At 45.9% G+C, this 21036-nt stretch overlaps 1 protein-coding gene across 1 annotated transcript in view; it reads left to right on the forward strand.

The window, feature by feature from the left end:
- Positions 1-21036, forward strand: part of CLTC (clathrin heavy chain) — a 112666-nt gene that overhangs the window by 19012 nt on the left and 72618 nt on the right. The window contains exon 2 of the mRNA XM_081945372.1: positions 19214-19421. Coding sequence (XP_081801498.1) covers positions 19214-19421 — 208 coding nt within the window. The remainder of the gene's footprint in view (positions 1-19213; positions 19422-21036) is intronic.

The raw sequence follows: 21036 nt of genomic DNA on the forward strand, positions 1-21036 counted from the left end.
GGTAGTTCTCGACCTGTGACCACAATTGAGGCCAAAATTTCTGTTGCTAAGCGAGACCCCCATTTTATGACTTTTCTTGTCACTGTTAAGTGAATCACTACAGTTGGTAAATTAGCAACACGGATGTTAAATTAAACTGGTTTCCCCATTGACTTGGCTTGTCAGAAGGTTGCCAAAGGTGATAACATGACTCCTGGAACACGGATAAATAACACGCCAATTGCCAAGCAACTAAATGTTGATCAGACGATCACAGGGCTGCTACAAAGGTGGTAACTGTGATGGTCATCAGTCAAATTTTTTTTTTTTAGTACCCCTTGGCCAAATCACCTCGGGTCAACTTACTGCGGGACAATTTAACAATTTTATTTCATTCTTTCAGATAAATTTAAAAAGATTTTCATTTTTGCCCTTCACGTTTTGTTTTGCCCCTCCTTTTGCATCCTTTTCTTTAATAATTGTATTCCGCCATTTCTTTGATATTAGTGTGACTTTTGTCCTGCAGTGGCCCTGGCGAGTTGACTGCAGCAAACTGTCAGATCCGGCAGGGAAAGTTTTGAAGTACTGATCCAGGTTCTGGTGCTCCTAATTCCAAACCATCCAAGTTAAAGATCAGTGTCAAAACAGAATCGGTTTATCCGGATGGCTCTGCTGCAAGCAAATTCTCTTCCTAATCATCAGCTTTCACTGCAGAACTTCCTACAAGTTTTAAATCCTGACAGAGAAATTGATCCTTAGCTGTGGAGTTTTTGGATTTGCTCACAGCTCAGCTTGTTGCACACGTTTGCATTATGTTCTTTTCCCTACCGGAAAGACCCATTTACTCACAAGGAGGCAGCCGAATTCCTGCTCGTGGGGCTCAAAAACCGTTGATCGGAAATCAACTGCAACCTCTTGGAAGCTTCAGTACTACGAAGTGGGAAAGCAGAAGTTGTCTTTTAGCTGAGGGCAGCAGTTAGAGGCACATGACACGGAAATCCTTGATTCGAGCGGGAACATGGGGCCTCCACACAGCAACGTTGGAGGGAGACCTTATAATACTTTACAATAAGCAGATTTTCCAGAAAGTATTGCTCCTCTGTTTTAGCCTCCTAAGCTGTTTCTCTGTGGAGTTTTGGCTGCATGCGATTACAGCGTGTAGGTATTTTGAGCAGAGGTAACAATCTGTACACCGCCTTCATTTTCCTTAAAAAGCCACTGGCTGGTTGCATTTTATAAATCTGGACCAATGCTGCTTAACCTTGGCAACTTTAAAATGTGTTGGACTTCAACTCCCAGAATTCAGCCATCTTGACTAGAGAATTTTGGGAGTTGAAGTCCACACATCTTTTAAGTCCCCAAAGTTGAGAAGCACTGATCTATAGAAACATCGTAGAAAGTAATGGGTTCTAGGTGTTGTAGGATTTCCCAACTGTGGCAAATTTGAAACTTGTGAACTTCAAATCCCAGAATTCCCCCGGGAGCCAAACTATTTCTACATACAAGGTATGTAGTTGACGAAGTATTCTATAAGGTAAGGGTTCCCCTCGCACATATGTGCCCGTCGTTCCCGACTCTAGGGGGCGGTGCTCATCTCCGTTTCAAAGCCGAAGAGCCAGCGCTGACCAAAGACGTCTTCGTGGTCATGTGGCCAGCGTGACTCAACGCTGAAGGTGTACGGAACGCTGTGACCTTCCCACCAAAGATGGTCCCTATTTCTCCACTTGCATTTTTGCATACTTTCATGCTGCTAGGTTGGCAGAAGCTGGGACAAGTAACGGAAGCTCACTCCGTTACACAGCTAGGGATTCGAACCGCCGAACTGCCAACCTTTCTGATCGACAAGCTCAACGTCTTAGCCACTGAGCCACTGTGTCCGTTTTAAAGTATTCTATAGAAATTACAAATGCCACCCAACCATCTAACAAAATAACAGAGTTAGAAGAGACCTTGGAGGTCTAATAGTCCAACCCCCCCCCTGCTCAAGTAGGAGGCCCTATATTATTCCAAACAAATGGCCATTTCAACATCTTCTTAAAGACTTCCAGTGTTGGGGCATTCACAACTTCTGGAGGCAAGTCTTTACTTTTATTTAGATTTTTATACTCTCCCCAAAGGGACTCGGGGCGGTATACAGTCAAATAAAAACACATCAATAAATAGAAAATACAAACACAAAGAGGAGGCAATAAGAAACTACATATCTGAAGTAAAGTAGTTAAAAGCAATATTTAAATACCCTAAAAATACCCAATTAAAATATCTGCCAGGAGGTAGAATAAAACTATAAATGGGCCAGTCCGGCTAAACGGAACAGGTGAGTCTTCAGTTTTTGTCGAAAGGAGCGGAAGTCGTTCCACTGATTAATTGTTTTAACTGTGAGGAAATCTCTCCTTAGTCTCCATCTGTTGCTTCTCACCCTGCCTTCAGGTGCTCCTATGCCAGTGCTGGTGAACCTACCACACCTGTGTCAAAGGTGACGTGTCCCAATGTTTTGGGTGACGTACCAACATTCACCAACACCTGACAACAACTACTCTTGAACATATTGGACTAGAAGACCTCCAAGGTCCCTTCCAACTCTACTATTGTATTGTATTGTATATGTCCCATTCTTGTGTGATTTTTAGAGGCCGCAGAAGCCTCACTATTGTGGGCTATGCTCTCATGCAGCCTCCAGAGCCTCCCAAAATAGCGCGAGAACAGAGTGCGCCTTAATACTATTTTCCTGGGCTGCACAGGCTGTGATGGAGTATTTTCTGAAGCCATTTCAAGAGCACGAAGCCGCCTGCGGCTCGGAGCTGCCTTGAGTAAGCTCAGGGCCCTGTCAAATAAAGAGAACACTGCTTGAAGGTAATTGCCATGCTGGGGAATCAGACACATAATTGTACAGCATTAAAAAAAAAATCAAAATGTAAAGGATTTGGTTTTGTGTGTGTCTGTATGTGTGAGACACATCGGCAGAGTCAAATTAGGCAGTTTCCAAATTTTTGACAGGCTGACCACAAAAAGTTCACGATCACTGCCCTAGGCATTGAGAAGGATAAAGATGTCAGGTTAACAGGAAAGGCATCTCAGGAAATCAGAAAAGCTCTGAGCCTCCGGCCTGATAATGTCATCAAGCCTTGAGGGCCTTTCAGAATATCAAAAGGGAATGGAGATAATCTAATTTTGGGAGAAAGGATGTCCCATAAGCTGGCCATCACAGCAGAGAAGGAGGGACATGATTGTAACCTTTATATTACGGATGTGAATAAAGTTCTACAAGGCAGTATTTTCAATATTTGTTCTTCCCAAGAGCATGAAGCAAACTCCTTGTTCAGTCAAAAAACCCTTTTATTAATTGACTGTGAATTCTGCTCATTTCCATCCAGCAAAGTCTTTCAAGGGAGGAATTACAGTCATAGACCTTATCTGGCTTGGAGAGCTGTCAGGCCGATATCTACAAAACCTGGCAAGGAGTCTCGGAGAGCCACGAACCAAATAAGTGAACTTATTGTCTCCTGCAAACTCCACTCCCCATTCGCTCCTCTTTTAGTCCCTCTGGGAGGGGCCATTCACCGTCCACCTGTAGCCTTACTCCCAAGTCAACCCCTGTTCCTTAGCTGTTCCCTTCGTCTGGCAACTCTGCGCATGCGCACACTGGGAACAGGCTCCAGCTGTTCGTCTGCCTCACTGATCTCCGACTCCGAAGGCAGTTGATAACTGTCAGACGGCCCTGGCCCCCTCTCTGCCTCTGACACTGAGCCCTCATCAGAGCCTTCCCCAGACTCCAGGACTGGCCCATCTTCCTCCCCAACCTCCTCACTCTCCGAATCTGCTGCCAGCTCCACTGGCTACTGGTAGGCCACAACAATATTAAGCACAAATTAAAAATCCGTAGGGCATAACCTCAACCTTCCAGGAGGGAAGTTCGAAAGGATGACTTCACACAAAGAGCAATGGGAAAGCTTGGAACTGACTTTCCAGCAGAGGTAGTGGGTCAGTCATCAGCAACTGTGTTTAAATATGCTTGGGAGAAAGAGATGTCCGTCATTCGACAAAAAAATAAAAACCCTCAAAAGGCAGACTCGATGTATCCCTGGCTCTTTTCCCATCAGTTTTCTTTGTTTCTGTGTTTCCTGGGCCCCACCAAATGTAGATTCCTTGCATAGGTTCCCCACTAAATATAAGTTCCTTGGATAGGTTCTCTGCAAGATTTAATGGGGCAGGTTGATATAAGTGGGGAGAAGTGATACCTCGGATATTTTCACTTTGCAATTCTCCAAGATCACACGATCTTTTTCTTGATTAGTTAACCTTGACGAGGCTTGAACTGAAGATACTTTTGTAAGGCACTCGGTGTGCCTGACGGAGATGGCTGGCATATAAATTTATTTAATAAATAAAAATAATAATATTTCTTAATTATGGGGGTTTGGCCAAATGTGCCAATCCCAAACATATCTGATTTTGGATTTCCTTTGTCAAACACAACTTTGCCGTGGAAGGGCCTTTGTTGTGAGTAAATGAGGTTATGATTTAGGCTATTGTAGTGACTTGGATGTTGAAATAGAGTAACAGAGTTGGAAGGGGCCTTGGAGGTCTTCCAGTCCAACCCCTTTTCACAACTTCTGAAATCAAGTTGTTCCATTGATTAATTGTTCCCACTGTCAGGAAATTTCGTTTTAGTTCTAGGTTGCTTCTCTAGTTCAACTACATTTTTTGTTAGAAAGTCCTTTTCGGAGAGCAAACTCTGTTAAATGCAGATTGAGTACCTTTATAAAAAAAACTGGCAAGTTTGAGCATGTATAGCTGCTCCGAAGCTCAATTCCTTCTGCTTGCATAATGTCCTTGTTGAATTGAAATCCTATAGGTGTGTTTCCTAAATATTAGGAGGGCAGTGGGACAAAAGGCATCCTGTTGCAAGAGGACATCCACAAAGGGTCTTTTGCCGCTTCGCCTAACAGCCAAGCTCTGGATAGGGAAGGCATTTTCAGAAGGGTTTGTCCTGCTTATTATCTAAGTAACTAGATGAGTTCATAGCAGGAGAACCGGTCCAGTGGATAATCCCCCTGTCCTAAGCCCTTTAAGGCCTTAATGTTCAATAATAGTATCCTCAACTTCACAAATCTTTTTAGGGCAGCGGTTGTAGGTTTCCAGTCTGTATCCAGCCCTCGGAGCCCCATCGCATGGGACATCAAGCAGAAGAAGGGACGGTTTCTGCTTGCTTTGTTCTTTTTTTTTTTTTTAAGCAACGGCGGTCGCTAGCCCAGAGCGGGGAACAAATTAATGGACAGCGGTGAGGTAGAAAAGAGATGGGAGGATCAGGGCATTGACAAGGTCTTTGTTCCAACAGATGAAACCTCTGAAGCAGCACCATTATGAAAAGAAGCGACTGGCCGACTTTTGCAAACCATCATTATTTTATTAAATTTATAATTTATTAAAAATAATGAATTATTTTATTAAATTAAAGAGGCTGACAAGATAAAAGCGAGAATATAAGGGGACAGGTGTTTCATGACCCAACTAGGCAATACCATCAGTGCAAAGAGGAGGTGAGGTTTGCAGAGGGGAAGAGGGAGAGGAAGAAGACTGTGGTGTCTTTGATGCTCTCTCAGCGTGGCTGTTTTCTTTTAGATGTTTCATGACCCAACTAGGCAATATCATCAGTGCTAGAAGGGAGTGGGTTTTGAAGAGTGGAGGAGGAGGGCTGTGGGATCCTTGGTGCTCTCTGAGCTTTCTTGCAGACATTTTATTATCCAACTCAGTAACATCATCAGTGCTAGCAAACATCTGCAAGAAAACAACCAAGTTTTAGAGAGGACCAAGGACCCCTCATTTCAACCCAGAGCTACAAACAGTTAGTCCTTGACTTACAACAGTTCATTTAGTGACCATTCCAACTTACAACGGCACTAAAAAAAAGTGACCTACAACCATTTTTTACACTTAATGACCATTGCAGCACCCCCAGGGTCATGTGATCAAAATCCAGACACTTAGCAACGGGCTCCTATTGATGACGGTTGCATTGTCCCGTCTGTGTGTGTGTGTCACGTGATCCCCTTTTGTGACCATTTTATAAGCAAAGTCATCGGGGAAGCCATGTTTGCTTAATTAAATGCTTTTAACGTAAGCAACTAATAATAATAATAATAATAATAATAATAATAATAATAATAATAATAATAATAATAATAATAATAATAATAATAATAATATTTAATGCTTCTAGACCGCCCCCTCTCCCGCAAGGGACTCGGTGAACTGTAGTGATTCACTTAACATCTATGGCAAGAAAGGTTGTAAAGTTTGGCAAATTCACTTAAGAAAATGTTTCGCTTAGCCACAGAAATGTTGGGCTCAACTATGGCCGTAAGTCGAGGACTACCTGTATTCTCCTTTTCTTTGCAACAATATAAGATGTTAAAATATTAACAGGGTGAAACGATATTACTAGAAACCGGGCAACCTTTTTAATAGTTTACAAAGTGAGGGCTTGCAGAAGAAAAGTTGGAATCTCATGTTGTGCCCGCCAGCGGCCAGCAGATTCGGACAGTGAGGAGGTTGGGGAGGAAGATGGGCCAGTCCTGGAGTCTGGGGAAGGCTCTGATGAGGGCTCTGTGTCGGAGGCAGAGAGGGGGCCAGAGCCGTATGCCAGTTATCAGCTGCCTTCAGAGTCAGACATCAGTGGGACAGACAAACAGCTGGAGCTTGTTCCCAGTGTGCGCATGCGCAGAGTTGCCAGACGAAGGGAGCAGCTAAAGAACAGGGGTCAACTTGGGAGTAAGGCCACAAGTGGACAATGAATGGCCCCTCCCAGAGGACATAAAAGGAGTGAAAGGGGAGTTTGCAAGAGACACTTAGTTCCCTTAAATGGTTTGAGACTTTCCAAGACTCCTTGCCAAGTTTTGCAGATATCGGCTTCTCAGCTCTCCAAGCCAGATAAAGTCTGTGACTGTAAATCCTCCCTCGAAAGACTTTGCTGGACATGAATGAGCAGAATTCCGAGTCAATTAATAAAAGGGTTTTTTGTCGGGACCAGGAGTCTGCTTCCTGCTCTTGGGAAGCCTCGGTCAGAACATCTCATGATTTAAAAAAAGGCCACTGTTTTCTTTTTTCCACGATCGGATTCATGAGCACCAGGTGCCACGGATGGTACCACGGACGGTTGTTGTACGGGCCTTGAAGGTGACTTCACAGACCAGCTGTAGCTCCGTACGGAGTGTGTACGTGTGTCACGTTTGCACAGGCTCAGGTGAATTTCTGTTGTCAGTGTAATAAATATCCTTGTAGGTGACCATGAAGAGACATTTTTGTCGGGTGTTTTCGTATATTGGAGAATCCCACTCTTCTGCATGCAATATGAGATATTCCAAGCTCAGCAACCACCGTGGGCCAGAGTCTTGACGTCGAATAGCATGCCACTTGGCTGAGCTTTTTCAAATGTTTAGAACAATATCTAATTACAATTGTTACAGTACTTCTGTAAGATTACATGCTATTATCCTCTCACAGGGCAGAGCGCAACTGAGGCTCATGGTGACATATATATAGAAAGCCACAGCAGATCTATAGAGAAAATGAGATTTCAGCCACAATATATCATGGTTATAGCTCGATCTCTAGGGGTAAAGAAATAGAACATATGTATTTTTTGAGTCTTTGTTTTTAAAATCTGTTTGTTGGTCCATAGCATTTAAATTACCGTATTTTTTGGCGTATAAAACGCACTGGAGTATAAGACGAACCAAGATTTTGAAGAGGCAAATTAAAAAAAGCAAGTTTTTGCACTCCGCAGACCTCCCAAAAACAGCCCATTTTTTGTGAAAACGGGCCCGTCTCCCCCCCGCCCAAGGGCATGAATAGCTTTTAGGAGGCTTGTGGAGTGCTCCTGGGGAGTGCCCCCCCCAAAAAAAACCAGTAAAAAATGGTCCATGTTTTGTGAAAACGGGCCCATTTTTTTGTCAAAAAAAGGGCATGCATAGCCTTTAGGAGGCTTATAGAGTGCTCCTATTTCAGGGTCATTTTTGGCCCTGGAATTTAGAATTGAAAATGCCATACCTCTGGAAGGCACCAGGTTAGAAAAGCCTCTCGTAGCAGATGTTCTACCAAAACAAAAAAGTTACTTTTAACAGAGGGCTGTAATTAAAGCATGGCTATTTTTGGGATGGGCAGTTTGTGGTTTAAACTGTGGCTAAACCTTCTCTTTGCATGGATCAGAGGTCCCCAACCCCGGGCCTTGGACAAGCCCCCTTCCCTGGCCCGCCAAGAACTGGATCATGTGAGCAAGCGAAGCCCTATTAATGCACATGCAAGATCCAGGATCCAGTTGGCAGAAAACTTACCCTCCATGGAACTGGTCGCCGGGATCCCAAAAGGTTGGGGGCCGCTGATGTCATAGAGAACTCTTGGTTTTTGTCCCATGTTGGTTACTTAAATGAGGAAACGGAATAAGAATGGCTTCGCTCTAAATGTATAATTTAGAGGCTGCTAGGCTCAGTTTGAAAATATTTGGAGTAAACTGAAAAAGCGAACGGCTTGGTACAGCCAGTACTGTTGTAATTAGCCATTGTTAAATGCTGATAACATATCAGGAATGAGTGCCAGAAGTGTTGCTAAGGCCCCAGGGAGAATGCAGAGAAGAGCAAGTGAGATAAGGAGGCTTGAAAGCCTTGAGAAGTAGCCACGAAGAAGAGGGGGACAACCTATTCTTCAAAACACCTGAGGGCAAACCAAGAAGAAGCAGATGGAAACTAATCAAGGAGAGAACCAACCTAGAACTAGGGAGGAGTTTGCTAACAGTGAGAACAACTTATCAGTGGTTTTGCCTTCAGAAGTTGTGGGTGCAGCACCACTGGAGGTTTTTAAGAAGAAATTGGGCAGCTGTTTTTCCAGAATGATACTATAGAGCAGTGTTTCTCAACCTTGGCAACTTGAAGATGTCTGGACTTCAACTCCCAGAATTCCCCAGCCAGCATTTGCTGGCTGGGGAATTCTGGGAGTTGAAGTCCTGACATCTTCAAGTTGCCAAGGTTGAGAAACACTGCTATAGAGTCTCCTGCTCGAGCAGGGGATTGGACTAGAAGACCTCCAAAGTCCCTTCAAGCCCTAGGACTCCATAATTTTATAATTAACCCAGGTAGAAAGCATTTTTAAGGAAGGAAGACACTATGCATTTTTGAGATATAGATAAGAGACCACTGGGCCCAGCAGCTGCATTTCCTGGAACTCAGTCGTATACCAATCACCTTTCACTTTCCAAACTTACCAATTGGGAGTCTTTAAGTGCGGGACGCGGTGGCTCAGTGGCTAGGACGCTGAGCTTGTCGGTCAGAAGGTCAGCAGTTCGAATCCCTAGCACCACATAACGGAGGGAGCTTCCGTTACTTGTCCCAGCTTCTGCCAACCTAGCAGTTCGAAAGCACGTAAAAAATGCAAGTAGAAAAAGAGGGACCACCTTTGGTGGGAAGGGAACAGCGTTCCGTGCGTCTTTGGCGTTGAGTCATGCCGGCCACATGACCACGGAGACGTCTTCGGACAGCGCTGGCTCTTCGGCTTTGAAACAGAGATGAGCACCGCCCCCTAGAGTTGGGAACGACTAGCAAAGTGATGGCTAACTTTTTCAGATCGCATGCCAAAAGCGGGGGGAGCACAGGGGGGTCGTGCGTGGGCGTGACCACACCCATAATGCTATGTGCACAACCCCTCCCCCTGCCTCTGACCCCCGGCTTCCCCCTTGCTTTTGGCCCGCGATGGACCCATTTTTTGCCTTCCCTAGGCTGCAGAGGCTTGCTAGGAGTCGGGGAGGGCGAAACAGGCTCCCCCCCCTCCGGGAGGCCCTCTGGAGGCTTCAGGAGGCTTCCCTGAAGGCTCCCAAAGGTCAAAAAATGGCCATATAGCCAACCCGGAAGTTTGAGAACGGTGACTTCCGGTTTGCCTTTAGGGCTGTTTTTTGCACTCTGGAACGTGAAAAATGGCCCAATGCGCAAACCAGAAGCCCATTCCCGAACTTCCGGTTTGTGCGTTGGGTGGTTTTTTTTGGCAAAAAACAGCCAAAAAAGAAGGCCGTAGCACATGCTGGAGTTGACAGGTCAGCGCGTCGCATGCCCTAACAAATGACCCCTCGTGCCACCTGTGCTCGCCATCACAGGGCTAGCACATACCTTAAGTCAGGGGTGTCCAAACTTGGGAACTTTAAGACTTGTGGACTTCAACTCCCAGAATTCCCCAGCCAGCCATGCTGGCTGGGGAATTCTGGGAGTTGAAGTCCACAAGTCTTAAAGTTCCCAAGTTTGGACACCCCTGACTTAAGTGATGGATCTAATTCTGTAGAATACGAGGAGATAGGAGACAGGTATGGCACGGTACAAGAAAAAGAGATTGAAACCGAGAAATATGTATTCTCCCACATAAAACGGCTTAGGAAGTGAACGGGTATATTTTCTAATCTTGGCTGTTCATATTTAACTAGAAAGGCACTTACTCTACTTCCTTTTCAGGGCTTTCTTAATTCAAAAACCTCTCTCTATATATATATATAAAAAGGAGAATCTGTATGTGTGGGTATAGTGGGCAAGTATTTCCAAGACATGCTTTGTGCTTCAGAAGGACTTGGCCAACTTGTGTAGAAAGCAGTTGACCTCTTGTACTTTCTGGGGAAGAAGAAGAAGATAGGAAAACTAAAGGCTCAAGGGTATCTCTTTATTCCAGCAATTTAGAGGCTCCGTTGGCAAGCGAATTACTATAAAAGGAGTGGCACATTACTAATTGCCCATGGAGGATTATTTGGAAGGTGTGGCTCTGACACCGAACTAGATGGCACAGTTATAATCAGATTCCTACAGGGAAAGGAAGTAGGAACTTCAGACAAGCTGTAGTACTCACTCTTCAGGTGACATCGGAGTTGATGGCAAGGGTTACACACCCCATGGTTTGGCTGCCCTACAGGTTGCTCTTGAGATCCCAACCAGGGGTGGGCTGCTGGGGGTTCGCAGGGGTTCGGGAGAACCTCTAGCTAAGATTCTGTGCAGTTCGGAGAATCCCTAAATCCCACTCCTGGCTGGCCCCGCCCCACCCACCCCTCCCAAGAGTCCCCATTTTAGATGCAGGCAAGTGCAGGGCCCGCACGGAGGCTCAGAGTGGGCGAAAAACTAGGCCTACTGGAAGTTCGAGTCTGGGGAGGCCATTTTCGCCCTCCCAGAGGCTTGAGGAAAGCCTCTGGAACCCAGGTAGGGCAAACATCCCCGTCCACCCACCATCGTGCAGGAGGTCGACTAGGCCATGCCCACTGTGGCCACGCCCACCCAGCAACCGGGCAGAGAACCCCTTGCTAAAAAATTTGATGCCCACCCCTGATCCTAACCCACTTGTAGAACTAGCTTAGGGGCAGCTAATCATGGTGAAAAATGTATCTGTGGGTGGTTAAGAATTGACACCAGCTTAACTGCATAAAAGTCAAAGCACAGCCTGTTAAAGTCATATTTCTGACTGGTGTGATAGTAAAATTAACAGCTGTACTTGGAGAAAGGGAAGCTTGTATCCAGATGTTTGCTTGGCTTTGAAGCTCATTAATGTTGTATGAACCGATGTCGTGGCAACTTGCTTTGCTAAAGCATACCGATCCTGTTATTTGCTAAAAGTTTATGATAGAACTGGGGGCGATAGCTTGATAATAAGGAGATAGAAATTCAGGTGAAGAAGGAGAGTTTCAGGTTTTTTGAGCTAGGGCAGGGATGGGTCTCTAACATATGCAGCTTGAGTCACCTTCCTCACTTCCTTCTTGCTGTTCTTAGTATAGCAGCTGTCTCTGACTTTAATTGGGCAAACTCCAGTGCTTTTAGATTATCAGTCAGGAAGAATCACGACTACACATTTAAGTGCCAGTTAGAATAATGTATTGCTCATGCTTATACACCAGAATCTAGTCAATTAATGGGTCACCACTAAATTGGCACTAGATAAGAGTCAACAATTCAAGAGAGTTTGGGCATAGACCAGGGGTGTCAAACAGGCGGCCCATGGGCCCGGATGCCTCACACAGAGGACACGGCCATCCCAGCTCCATGAATGGGAAAACCGTCATGAAACATCACATTACGGCAATGTGATGTGGCGGTTTGACAGCCGTGACATAGACTATGAGTGGGAAAGGGGGTTGGACTAGAAGACCTCCAAGGTCCCTTCCAACTTTGCTATTGTATTGTATTATTGTAAAGGCTCTAGGCCAGGGATGTCAAACTAACGTCGTACTGAGGGGGGCGTGACGTGACGTTTAGGGACTTTTCCCCCCTTCAGTAACCAGGCGGCATGTGACACATCTGGGCAGCGGGTTGGGACTTTGATAGCCCTACTCTAGGCTGATTCCTCTCTTGACCCCACCCCAGGCTCTGTCTGCTCTTTTCCTACATAGAGTTTTGTTTTGTTTTTAATGTGGAAGCAAAAATGTCCAGAGTTTTAAGCTCACGGACAAGGAATAACCCTTTTGAGGAAAGCAGCAGCAATTATAATATCAAATCAGAATGGGGGAACAGAGAGGGAAGGTTGAAAGGTAGGAAAGGATGCTTTGGACCAAGGGAAAACAATTATCTTTCTAGTGGACAATCCCTTAAATATGAGCCAGCCGTGTGCAGCAGCTGCCAAAAAGGCCAACACAGTTCTAGGCTGCATCAACAGAGGGATAGAATCAAGATCACATGAAGGGTTAATACCACTTTATAAGGCCTTGGTAAGGCCACACTTGGAATCCTGCATTCAGTTCTGGTCACCACGATATAAAAAAGATGTGGAGACTCTAGAAAGAGTGCAGAGAAGAGCAACAAAGAGGATTAGGGGCCTGGAGGTCAAAACATATGAAGAACGGTTGTAGGAACTGGGTATGTCTAGTTTAATGAAAAGAAGGACTAGAGGAGACATGATAGCAGTCTTCCAATATCTCAGGGGCTGCCACAGAGAAGAGGGAGTCAAGCTATTCTCCAAGGCACCTGAAGGCAGAACAAGAAGCAATGGATGGAAATTAATCAAGGAGAGAAGCAACCTAGAACTAAGGAGGACTTCCCTTACAGTGAGAACAATTAATCAGTGGAACTACCTGCCTCCAGAAGTTGTAGGTGCTCCAACACTGGAAGTTTTAAAGAAGAGATTGGATAACCATTTGTCGGAAATGGTATAGGGTTTCCTGCCTAAGTAGAGTGTTGGACTAGAAGACCTCCAAGGTCCCTTCCAACTCTTGTTATTCTATTTCCTAGCCCAGCATGTATGAAGATCACCGCAGGGATTATGAATTGGCTGTGCGTGCTTAGATATGCCTGGCAGTAGAAGATGGCCTTGAGTCCAAAACAATTGCCTGTCCCTGGGTACAAATTCAGTTTAATTGAGCAGTTGTCAATTGCAGCTCAATTGCTTGCAGGCTGTTAAAATAGAGAGTAAGGAACAGGATATCTGGGAAAGCTGCTTGAAGGAAGGACAACAGGAAAGCACTATGAAACTGCCCCCCCCCCTTTTCCCCTGTCTTTCACCAGTCTTACCACTCTGAAATTGCAGCCATGAAAGTAGCATTAGCTACTACCAGCATGCAGAAAATGAAGAGCGTGCACCGCAGGCAGTTCCTCGACTTGCAAGCATTCATTCAGTGACCATTCAAAGTTACGACGGCTCTGGAAAAAGCGGCCCGTGACTACTCCTCACACTTAAGACCATCGCAGTGTCCTGCAGTCAGGCATCCACGCAACATTCTGTGGTCACGTTGTCACTTGGGGTTTTATGACTGTTGCTCTGCCCCTGGAGCAAGGGTCTCCAACCTTGGCCATTTTAAGACTTGTGGACTTCCAACTCGCAGAATTCCTTACCAGCGAAGCTGATAAACTAATAAATTATTTAATTTATTTCCCCAATACCAATGTGGGAATTGTAGTTGAACAATGATTTGTGCCACAATAAAAAACTAGAAAAATCTTCATTGTGCTTTTGAAGAAAATGTTAGTTAGAAGTGGTGTTTGCCATTTTGTACATTAAATACCTGTAATGACCTATTCATGGACTTCTGATGTACAATACAATACATTAGCAGAGTTGCAAGGGACCTTGGAGGTCTTCCAGTCCAACCCCCTGCCTAGGCAGGAAACCCTATACCGTTTCAGACAAATGGCTATCCAATATCTTCTTAAAGACTTCCAGTGTTGGAAGTGATACTATTCTCCATAGTGAGGGGAGGAGTATCCAGGATGGGTTGACCTTGTCCTCTCATTGAGTGGGCTGAGTCAGATAAGCTCTTTGGGCCACGCCCTGGTCACCAGGTACCACCCAGTTATCGACTCAGCCCCTCAATGGGTGGCTGTGATCATCCCAAGCTCCTGGAAAATTTTAAAGAAAGGATTGAACTCACTGTTAACTGTATTGCATTCGCTGCCTCCCTGCCTGAGTGAGTAACTGGCTCTTGGCTGATTCCCTGGATGGGAAGAGAGAGAGAGCACGCGCAGCAAGCCCTTATACACACACACACACACACACACACACCTGGTAAAGGTTGAATATCTACAAAACACCCCCCCCCCCGCACACAAACATATATACTGGCACTGCAACAGTCATCAATATGAACTTATCAAGCATCCAAATGTAAATCCAAATGTGACCCTGGGGATGCTAAAATGGTCATAAGTGTGAAAAATGGTCATAAGCCTTTTTAGGGCTATTGTCACTTCAGATGGTCACTAAACAAACTGTTGTAAGTCAAGGACTATCTGTATTTCATACAACATAAAATTGTAGGGGTGGAAGGGACCGAAGAAGTCTTCTAGTCCAGCGGTCCCTGCTCAAGGCAGGAGATGTTATACCATGTGTTGTGACCAGCGGTGGGTTGCAGGTGGTACGCCTCGGTACGGGCATATCGGAGTCAGCCCGGAGCACTGGATACCGTTCCGGTACCGTGCTCTGGAGGGCCCACCCACCCGCTCGAGCTCCCTACTGGTGTTTAAAGGCTTCTGTGCTTCCGCGCAGGCAGCAGCTGGAGCGTTGCGGAGGCGTTAAGATGCATGCGCGTGCTGCGCGCGTCCATGAGGATGCCGCCGGCCCCGTTCCAACCGTACCAGTTGGAACAGGATTTGCAACCTACTACTGGTTGTGACCTGCCAGCAGGGCAGCAGTGAGGCAGAAGAACAGCTGGAGCCTGTTCCCAGTGTGCACATGCACAGAGCTGCCAGAAGAAAAGAACAGCTAAGAAATCAGGGTCGACTTGAGAGTAAAGCCACAGGTGGATGGTGAATGGCTCTTCCCAGAGGAAATAAAAAGAGGAGCGAAAGGGGAGTGGAGTTTGCAGGAGATCATTAGTTTGTGATAATTGGTTTGTGACTCTCCGAGGCTCCTTGCCAAGTTTTGCAGATATCGGCCTGGCAGCTCTCCAAGCCAGATAAGGTCTGTGACTGTAAATCCTCCCTCGAAAGACTTTGCTGGATGTGAATGAGCAGAATTCACAGTCAAAAGGTTTTTTTTTAATCAGGACCAGGAGTTTGTTCATGCTCTTGGGAAGCCTCGGTCACAACACCATCCTGGTCAAATATTGGAATATTTGAGACCGTGGTATCTGCAGAACCCAGTCACCAAGACTGATGTGCAACAATCATGGGAACTCCAATCCCAAATATCTAGAAGGCTTCATATCACCTTGAAGATTACTCTTAGCATCTAGCCTTGCCTGCTGTTGTCCTGGCCGCACAACAGAAGGCCACATCCCTTTAACAGTGGCCCACACCCTGCCCTTATCAGAGGCTGCAAGGAAGGACCCAACAGAATTCGAGAAGGCGGACCCTTCGCGAGGCGCATGAAATGTCGCTGATAATAGTTTAGTTTAGTTTACTTCATTGTCATTGCACATTGTATAGCGAAATTAAATGCCACCTTCAGTGTACATTATAACTATAAAAATAAAAACACAAACACACATCCTTCATATGATGTATAATTAAAATTGAAAACCCCCTGATATTGCATTAATATTTTACTATACAGTAGAATTCAATACGGTTACTGCCCTGGGATAGAAGCTGTTTTTCAGCCTATCTGTCTTTGTTTTTATTATCCTGTACCGTCTGCCGGATGGTAATAGTTCAAAAAAAAAAAAGGGGGGGGGGTGTCCAGGATGAGATGGATCTTTAAGAATGTTTTGAACTTTCTTAAGGCAGCGGGAGCTCTCAAGCTCTTCCAAGGAGGGGAAAGGGCAACCCATGATCCTCTGGGCAATGACGTTGACCCTCTGGAGCGCCGTCCTATCTGCCACTGGGCAATTGGCAAACCAGACACAGGTGCAGCAAGTTGAAATACTCTCTATGGTGCAACGGTAGAAGCAGAGGTGTCATTCTGTTGGTTTGGGTGAACCGGTAGTGGTGGCGGTGCAAGGCTCCGCCCACCCACCCAGACGTCGTCATGGACCTTCTGCGCATGCCTAGAAGGTTCTCCACATGCCTGGACATCCCGGTTCAGTAGTTGCCCAGTAGTTTTTCACGGAAAGACATAATGAATTCACGGCCCCGAGTTCTTGCATCCGTTCGGACGGGAGTGATTCCAGAAAAATGTCTGAGGAAACACGAACCGGTTGCCTTGAATGAATGAATCACTCCGGGTAGTAAAAAGACGAACTTGCATAAGTGCGGAAGTGAAACTTCCAGGGAAATTGCAACAGAAGGGGAAATCTCTTTCGAAAGAAATGGCCCTCGGAGGCTGTTTTTTTTGCTGGCTGAATGACTGTCCTCAGCCTCACAGCTAAGTAGGACGTTAACGTTAAGACCCCTTACTGCAAACCACAATCGAGTAGTAGTTGCTTAAACGTGGCTTTTAGAAAAGAGAATAACGGTTCTGAAAGCTGCTTTCGGTCGTCTTAAATTTCATGGCCGATTCCTAAGCCCCACATGCAGCGGGTGGTTAAATCCTGTTGAAGTAGGAAAAATGTCGGGCTGTTTAGTAATTGCTGCTTAAGGGAGTCATCCAAGTAGAACAAATGTGGAACGCTTTCTAGCTTTCCATTTTCTAAAGGAAGCCTCGTCCTCCAGTAAGCAAAAAGTAGCTTGCTTTGCTGTTGCCTTAGCATCTTAAATCTATAAACCCAGCCATTGTGGTTTATGGTTAGTAGGGACATGCCATGAGTCAACTGTGATTTATTTAAGAGCGGTGGCTTAGGGCAAACGGGTATTTACTGAGGAACCCCCCCCCCCTTATACTTTTGATCAATTCGAAATCCTCCTTTTTCAAACTTGGCCAAATGTAAGGCGTTGTGGAGACGCTGGCCTAGGGAATTCTGGGAGTTGAAGTCCACACATCTTCAAATTGCCAAGGTTGAGAAACTGTCCTGTCTTAGCTTAAAAACAAAATAAATAAACTGCCCCCCCTCAAAGCTGGTGAAAGCGGAAAACGTAATCAGGGCATAATTTTTTGTAGCTTTTCCAGACCGTATATCTTGGAATATTCCAGGGGTCGGCAACCCTAAACACTCAAAAGAGCCACAAAGGTCCTAAACGGAAGCCCCCCCCCCCCCGTTCAATTCTGGAGCTGACCGGAAGTCCGCTTCCCCCACCATAGAGTCTCCTTCTAGTGCGGCATCCTTTTTCCACTACCTGTCCTAACCAAAAATCCTATCAATTGTGGAGCCGACTGGCGATGGAGCTGCAGTAGAGGCATGAAGGAACCTCCAAAGCAGCAGGTTGCCAACCCCTGAGCTATTCAGTAGCTGTTGAGCAGCTCAAATTATTATTTTACATTAATCAACACTACGTCTTGATCCTATTTGACCAGGATAAGTGATGGTATGAGCAGTAGCCGAGATTAGCTGGCTACTCTCCCAAAGTTTTAGTGCCTGGCAGCTAACAATATTTTTTAAAATAAGTAAAAACAATCTTTCATCAGTTAGAGGAAAAAGTCCTGGCCATTGTAGTAAATTCTCCATTTACAGCCATAATCGGCAGTGGAATTTCTGTTCCTACCCAAGGCATTTTTAGTTGTGAGTTGTGTGGGATTTTATGAACTTTTTTTTTTTTTTTTGCCATGGCTGGGAAACACATCACTACAGACATTAAGTGAATCACGAGGATGTTAAGTGAATCTGTGTTCCCCTGTTTCTTTTTGGAACCTGGCTGGAAAGATTACAAATAGCAACCACACATCTCCAGGACACTCAACTATCATAAACACAAGTAATCCATAAATACAACAGTTTACGTTGTACTGGGCGGCGGGAGGGCGCACGCATGCGCGGTGGACCTGAGCTGGGGCGATGGCTCACGTGCCGGCAGAGGGGGGTCTGCTGCCACTTGTGGCACACATGACATAGGTTTGCCATCACGGCTCTCTACCGTCTCAGACAAATAATTGTCCAATCTCTTCTTAAAAACTTCCAGTGTTAGAGCATTCACAACTTCTGGAGGGAATTTGTTCCACTGATTAATTGTTCTAACTGTCAGAAATTTCTCCTCAGTTCTAAGTTGCTTCTCTCCTTGATTGATTTCAATACAATACAATAGGAGAGTTGGAAGGGACCTTGGAGGTCTTCTAGTCCAACCCCTTGCCTAGGCAGGAAACCCTATACCGTTTCAGACAAATGGCTATTCAGCATCATCTTAAAGACTTCCAGTGTTGGGGCATTCACAACTTCTGGAGGCAACTTCTGTTCCACTGATTAATTGTTCTAACTGTCAGGAAATTTCTCCTCAGTTCTAAGTTGCTTCTCTCCTTGATTAGTTTCCACCCATTGCTTCTTGTTCTACCCTCAGGTGCCTTGGAAAATAGTTTGACTCCCTCTTCTTTGGGGCAACCCCTGAGATATTGGAACACTGCTATCATGTCTCCCCTAGTCCTTCTTTCTCTTAAACTAAACATACCCAGTTCCTGCAACCGTTCTTCATATGTTTTAGACTCCAGTCCCTTAATCCTCTTTGTTGCTCTTCTCTCCACTCTTTCTAGAGTCTCCACATCTTTTCTACATCCTGGCGACCAAAACTGAATGCCGTATTCCAAGTGTGGCCTTCCCAAGGCCTTATAAAGTGGTATTAACCCTTCACGTGATCTTGATTCTCTCCCATTTCCACCCATTGCTTCTTGTCCTACCCTCAGGTGCTTTGGAGAATATTGTCACAGGATGTCAGTTGTTCCAAGTCAAACTGCATTTTGCAATTGACAGCTGTTGTTGCTGCTATTACTATTAGCCATGAAAGGGGGTTTGCTGAATTGTTCAAACCTTGATGTTCCTCCTGTGTTTTGTTTTTAGCTCCAGAACCTGGGTATCAACCCAGCCAACATCGGCTTCAGTACGTTGACCATGGAATCGGACAAATTCATCTGCATACGAGAGAAAGTGGGAGAGCAAGCTCAGGTGGTCATCATTGATATGAATGACCCGAACAACCCGATCCGACGGCCAATTTCGGCCGACAGCGCCATCATGAACCCTGCTAGCAAAGTGATTGCCCTCAAAGGTACGGAAAATGTTCTCCAGCCGATTTCCCCTTTTCATGATTCCAAGGCTTGGATTTTAAATGTGCCTGCTGAAGTGTCTCGGCATCCCAGGTTCCTTGTTGGAACCGCCGTTGCTAATGACATAAGCCTAAATTTTCATGTTCTCCCCTTGATAGCAAGGAAAGACTGTGCTTTGCCCAGTGTTTACAACAATAATTGTGTGAGAAGTCACGGGATGGATTAGTTCCCAAGCATTTGACCATCTCGGCATTATCCTATCTTAAAATGTGCCCTTTTAATCTGTAGCAATAGAAAAAAATATATGTGCTGTCTTTTAAAAAAAAGAAGAAGAAGAAGCAGCAGCAGCATGGAGGTTTTGTTAAAATATTTCAGGGCAAAGATGTAGATACTTCCTGCAAACACAATTGACTTTTATTCTCCTAAGGCATGCACAAATTTCCTACCCTGTTATATGCTGAATATCCAGGGATGGGCTTCAAAAATTGTAGCAATGGGTTCGCTGCCCCGTTGCTGTGTGGGAGTGGCATGGTGAGCGTGGCCTAGTCGGCCTCCTCTACCACGGCGAGGTGGGGACATTTTTCGCCTTCCCCAGGCTCCGGAGGCTTTCCTTGCGCCTCCGGGAGGGTGAAAACTGTTTCCCCTGACCTCTGGAGGCTGGAAACAAACCCGTTTCCTGACTCTAGAACCTCCGGTAGGCTCATTCCCCCCCCCCCCCCCCCGCTGAGCTTCCCGCAGGCCCTGCACTTACCTGGCATGATGAATGGGCCACGTGGAGACTCCTGGGATGGGCGGGGAGGTGTGGGGTAGGCATGGCCAGAAGTGGCATTTGGGGGTTCGCCAAACTGGGCAGAATCCTAGCTAGAGGATCGCCCGAACCCGTTCAAACCCCCAGGAGCCCACCCCTGCGAATATCTCCTGATCTAGATCATTATAGGGGTAAATAAAAATGAAATTATAGTTCCTCTTACACGACTATGGGGGTGGCGTGGTGGTTAAGATGCAGGGCTTGTTGGTTGGAAATCCAGCAGCCCGGGTTCAAGGCCCGAGGGCCGTGCGACGGGTGAGCTCCCGTCCTCCCCCTCAATTGCCAATCTAGCAAGTCGACAGCAGGCAAATGCGAGTAGATAAATAGGTATCAACTTGGTGGTAAAGCAACAGCGTTCTGTGACGTGATGCTGGCCACGTGACCGGGGAAATCTCAACAGTCTTGAAATGGAGACGAGCACTGCCCCCTATAGTCAGCAACAAGTAGAGGGGTAAAATCCTCAGGGAATCCTTACGCAAGGGTCCCCAAACCCTGATCCGTGGACTAGCATTGATCCATGGCATGCCAGCAACTGGTCCTCACAAACAAGCAAAGCCCCATCCGCGGGATGCTGGCAGCATGCAAAACCATGCTCCCTCGATTCCACGGAAAAGCCTCTCCCCACGGGACTGGTCCCTGGTGCCCAAAAGGTTGGGGGTCGCTGCCTTACGCGGCTATAGTTATATTCTACCTTAGGCCTCTTACGGTTCCAACTCACGTCCCAACTTGAACTACCTTGTTTCCCCCAAAATAAGACCTCCCCACATAATAAGCCCAGTTGGGCTTTTGAGCGCATGTGCTAAAGTAAG

Source organism: Natrix helvetica (assembly GCF_964273705.1).
Source record: "Natrix helvetica genome assembly, chromosome: 2".
Taxonomy (NCBI): domain Eukaryota; kingdom Metazoa; phylum Chordata; class Lepidosauria; order Squamata; family Natricidae; genus Natrix; species Natrix helvetica.